The sequence below is a fragment of the Leucoraja erinacea genome, chromosome 5, assembly GCF_028641065.1.
Source record: "Leucoraja erinacea ecotype New England chromosome 5, Leri_hhj_1, whole genome shotgun sequence".
Lineage (NCBI taxonomy): Eukaryota > Metazoa > Chordata > Chondrichthyes > Rajiformes > Rajidae > Leucoraja > Leucoraja erinaceus.
The window spans coordinates 62,189,220-62,193,973 of NC_073381.1; the positions used below are offsets into that span (position 1 = coordinate 62,189,220).

General features: G+C 48.1%; 1 protein-coding gene across 1 annotated transcript; it reads left to right on the forward strand.

The window, feature by feature from the left end:
- The first annotated feature begins 207 nt into the window (after positions 1 to 207).
- Positions 208 to 4,408, forward strand: marcksa (myristoylated alanine-rich protein kinase C substrate a). Its single transcript, XM_055635775.1, has 2 exons — positions 208 to 675; positions 2,354 to 4,408. The coding sequence occupies exons 1-2, from the start codon at positions 577 to 579 to the stop codon at positions 3,308 to 3,310; spliced, it is 1,056 nt and encodes a 351-aa protein (XP_055491750.1). The 5' UTR covers positions 208 to 576; the 3' UTR covers positions 3,311 to 4,408.
- The last annotated feature ends 346 nt before the right edge of the window (positions 4,409 to 4,754 follow it).

Genomic DNA, 4,754 nt, shown 5'->3' on the forward strand with positions numbered 1-4,754 from the left:
ATATATATATTGCATCTCGCACCAAATCTAGTCCAGCCCAATGTAACCAGTAAGAAATCCCTGATTTTCCCCCTGCACCTTTTCAGCGATACATTTGGCGAGAAAATATTCTTGATTGTTTGCTACAATTGTTAGCCCCTCCCTGGCAGCCTGAGATTGGCGGAGTGCTGGATTTGAAAGGCTGTGATTGGAAGTGGCTGGATTCGGTTGGCGTCATTGCTAAGTAGCCCATTCATCTATGCATTTGGGCGTTGGACTCTGCATGTTATTAGCGCTCAGGGAGATTTCTCCATTTTCCCCCCTTGTCGAAAAGCAAAAGCTACAAATCTAGGATCTTTTTATTACCATTGCAACGTGGCCTTTTTCGCCCCCTTTTTTCTTGCTGTTCTGCATAAGGTTTGATTGCAGAGAACTTCGACTTTTTTTTTCCTAGGGGTGTGATCCGGCTTTCCCCCCCTCCACTCCTCCTTCTGTCTGTCCGTCCCTGTGTGTGTGTGTGTGTGTAGCATTGAAAAGCCGGGCGTCTTTGTTCGCTTTCTTTCTTTCGCTGGCTGGGAGTTTCTTTGTTGTACAAGCATGGGAGCCCAATTCTCCAAGAACGCTGCAAATCGCGAAACTGTTGCTGAAAAAGCCGGGGAAGCTGCCGCCGGATCGCCTACTAAAACCAACGGACAGGTTTGTATTCATTTTGCGATAGATTTAGATATTCCTTGGATCATTTTGATGCAGTGGGTTCGTGGAATGCGTGGTTTTCAGCCGGTAACAAGAAATGTGGGGGGATCGTTGTAACAAAGAGTAGCCTCGATATGTGGGACTCGATTGATCCTGTTCGATGTGTGATTTGTATCGTTTGGTTAAATTGTTAAACGAAGTGGTTGAATCGTGGGGACGATTTCACTCCGCCTAATCGGTGTATGAGGAAGGGTCAGCGTTGAAATAATAGATGTCTTAAGCGTGGAAAATAAACATTTTAAATGGGCAATGGGGCTCATGTGTCTGGCCTCGCGTGGCGAGGGTTGATAGAAATCAAGTGTTGCTTCGATGTGGGTTTTGCCGAGCAGAGGTTACATATGTTGAGAACAATTGATATTTTAAGTCGGGGTATAGTAGGGGTTGTAGTCACGATTAAGATGCATCTCGCCTGGCCGGTGGTGTAGATGCATTTGCAATGTGAGGTGTATGTACTTGGCAGTGAAGTGCTTGAAACACCTTTTCGAGTGGAGTAGGGTTTAAAAGGCGCGTTCCCCCTGCAACCAGCAAACGCGGGCTACTGGTGTGATTCCCTCTTTGTGACAGTAACACCGCGCTAAACCCATAGTGACTGCGGGGACATCGACTCCAATCAGAAACCATCGAGTCGCCCCCAGTAGCAGAAGCTCGGTTTCTGTGTGTATTTTGTTTTTACCCCCACATTGTTAGTTGTGAGTGAACAGATCCTGCTCGGCTGATCCAGGCTGGGACTTCTCAGTCTGAAGAAGGGTTTCGGCCCGAAACGTCGCCTATTTCCTTCGCTCCATAGATGCTGCTGCACCCGCTGAGTTTCTCCAGCATTTTTGTACCTTGGGACTTCGATTGCCTGCCATCGGCGCCCGGAGCCACCAGTGGTTCGGGGCTCAAGCTGTGGTCAGGAGCGCCTCCTAGCGGCAACCCGGCTGGACTCAGAGCTCCCTCTCTCCCTCCCCCCACGCCTTCAAACACGGGCAGATGGCATCGCTGCACGTTAGCACCCAATGGGACACTTGGACAAAAGTCCTCCCTCCCCACCCCCAAGTCGCTGCTGCCTTTCCAGTTGCAAAGGGTACTACTTTGTCCAGCAGAGGGCCTGATGATAGTGTATTAAAATGTATAATACCGTCCACAGCAATGGCTGTTTTGAAGGGGCGTGCAGTGTCCTTTGCTGCCTTCAGTACAATGCAAAGTGTCCATAATCATGGCCCGTTTTTTTAATTTGAAATTGCTTCCTTCAATGCCAAAAACCGGGAATATTCGAGCAGGATGTTTGGGGAGACAGAATGTTTCAGCGATGGCTATTATTGCTAGATCCTGGTTTATTTGAAATAAAATACGGCGTTTATTGTTTGTAGAGAACGGGAACCGCTATTGAACCTGTCCCCAGGTGTTGCCCATGACCTTGCAGCCGCTTCCACGGGATGTGCCTGTTTCATAGCCCACGGTCCTTGCAGCCCGGGCTGCAGAAACAAAGCACCTCTCTCCCCCCTCCCTCCTCCTTAATACAATGCGTAAGCAGTGTCGGGCCATTTTGTGTACATGTCGCTTCTTCCCTCCTGGGTGTTTTGAATAACCCTCCATTTTGTTCTGTGTCTCTCTCTCTGTCGCTTTCTGCGATCCGCAGGAGAACGGCCATGTGAAGGTGAACGGAGACGCCTCCCCTGCGGCGGCCGCCGCTGCCTCCTCCGCCTCCGAGGAGCCGGTGGAGAAGGAGGAGGTGCAAGCGAACGGAGCAACCCCGGCAGAGGAGACCAAGGAGCAGCAGCAGCCCCAGGAGGAAGGGGGAGAGGCGGCAGCAACAGCGGCCGCCGGCGGTAGCAGCACCCCGGCCACCAAACCCCAGGAGGGCAGCGGGGAGGGGGCGGCGGCAGCAGCAGCAGCAGAGACCACTACCCCGGCAGAGGGAGAGGCTTCGGGCAAAGCCGAGGAAGGGGCTACAGCAACAGCAGGAGCGGCGGCCGCCGCCAGCCCCACCAACAGCGAGACCCCCAAGAAGAAGAAGAAGCGCTTCTCTTTCAAGAAGTCCTTCAAGCTGAGCGGCTTCTCGTTTAAGAAAACCAAGAAGGAGACGGGGGAGAGCGTTGAAGGTGAAGCTGCCGCTGCCGCAGCCTCCACTGCCGCCGCCGCAGCCCCAGCCGCCTCTACAGAAGGCGAGAAGGAGCAAGGGGCAGCTGCGGATGCGGTCAATGCCGAGGAGAGCAAGCCCGCCCCTGAGGGCGACGCCGCTGCAGCCTCGGCGACCACCGCCACCGCCGCCGCCACCTCCACTCCCGCTGCTCCAGCGGAGGCTAAGAAAGATAGCACTGCCTCGCCAGAGGCTCAGCTCGAGGAGAAGGCAGCCGAAAGGCCGGACGTACAGGAAGCCAAAGCTCCGGAGGAGCCCAAGGCCAGCGAAGAGAAACCCACGGCAGAGGCGGCCTCATCCAACCCAGCCCCCAGTGCTGAAGCATCCACAGCCGAGCAGGAAGCAGCAGCAGCACCACCAGCAGCTGTCGCAGCCCCAGAGCCAGCTGTGCCAGAGGAGGCACCATCCGAGTCTAGTCCAGCACCAGCTACCGAATCAGCAGAGCAAAACCAATAAAGAGCCCCAAACTGGAGTAATAATCAAATGGACCTTTTTTCCATGTTTGTTTGTTGGAGTGGTGCCAGGTACTGGTTTGGAGAACTGTCTGACCAGGGATTTTAAAGGCTTTTTTTTAATTTTTAAAAATCCCAGCGCATTCATTCTGTTACCACCATTCCAACAGGCAGAGATGAGCCCCAAACCTCGCTCTGTCATTTTTTTTGCATCAGTATTACTGTTTTTGCATATTTTGCATCATTTTATACAAGTTTAAATTTTTTTTGGTCAATATATGGACACGTCCAATGGTGTGGATAATCTGGGTGGGTAAATCCTGGGTGAAATGTAAATGAAGTAATATTAAAACCACAATGCAGCGGTGTAGTTGCCAAGCAAATGTGCCACAAACTAATGATGTAAAGGATTAGTCTTTTAAAACAAAAAAAATCACATCTTACAAAAGTTATACCATACAGTTTACAACACTAAATCTTAATACAAGAAAACAAGGACATCCGTATCAAAATCAATAGTTTTAGTAATACATTTAAATCATAGAAACTTTTCACTTATCTCATTTTTAGCTGTACAAGTCAACGTGATAAGTAGAAGAAGGAAAAGTTGTATAGGCGTTATTGTTTATTGCTGGTTCATGACCTTAAAAGTGTAATTATGTATTACAGCAGGGTGTTTTTAACTGTGATTATGTATAAATGAAAACTTAATATCAAGAAGCACATGAAGTTTGCAACTCTTCACCCTGCCCATTTTGTAAAATTGCAGTCATCTTGGAAGATCTTTCAAAAACTTTTAAATGAAAAGCTGTGATAAGTGGAATGGTTGCTGTTTATATACTGTTGTATGTTTGGTTACAGCAGTCAATGCTTTTTTTTTCAGTCGTCTTTGACAATTGGGAAAACTCTTCAGATGCAATGCGTTTTGTGTAGCATCTTGTCTATCATGGTTTTTTGTAAATACTGGAGAAGCTTTGACCAATTTGACTTAGAAATGGAATGTAACTTTGCTTACAAAATTGCTATTAAACTTCTCTGCTTAAGGTGTTCTAATTTTCCGTGAGCACACTAAAAGCAAAAATAAATGTGAATAAAGTTTCAACTTTAGTGTTTTTTTTATTCTGTTCATTTTGTAGTTGGGGGGTGGGGTGTGTTCATAGCTACACAAAATGGTAGGCTGGTAGATCAGTCTACATCACAGCTGAAGTGGTGAGGAGGAGGAAGGTGCAAACAGAAGGTAGAAAAGATGAATCAGTTGAGATGCTTAAAGTGTTTGCTTTATTCTCTTACCTTCTATCAATCACCATCTTGCAACTTTCTGTCCACCTTATTTCAATACACTTTCTGTGCACCCAGAAAATTGTGGGTTGTTTATATAATTCCTTAACTCTTGCTGCTTTTTATGTTCAAGCTTTTAAACATGGTGGAAATCTGACCCAAACATTGAT

Coding starts and splice junctions, on each gene's coding strand:
- marcksa (XM_055635775.1), top strand. CDS start 577: ATGGGAGCCCAATTCTCCAAGAACGCTGCAAATCGCGAAACTGTTGCT. Junction 676..2,353: donor CTACTAAAACCAACGGACAG/GTTTGTATTCAT, acceptor TGCGATCCGCAG/GAGAACGGCCATGTGAAGGT.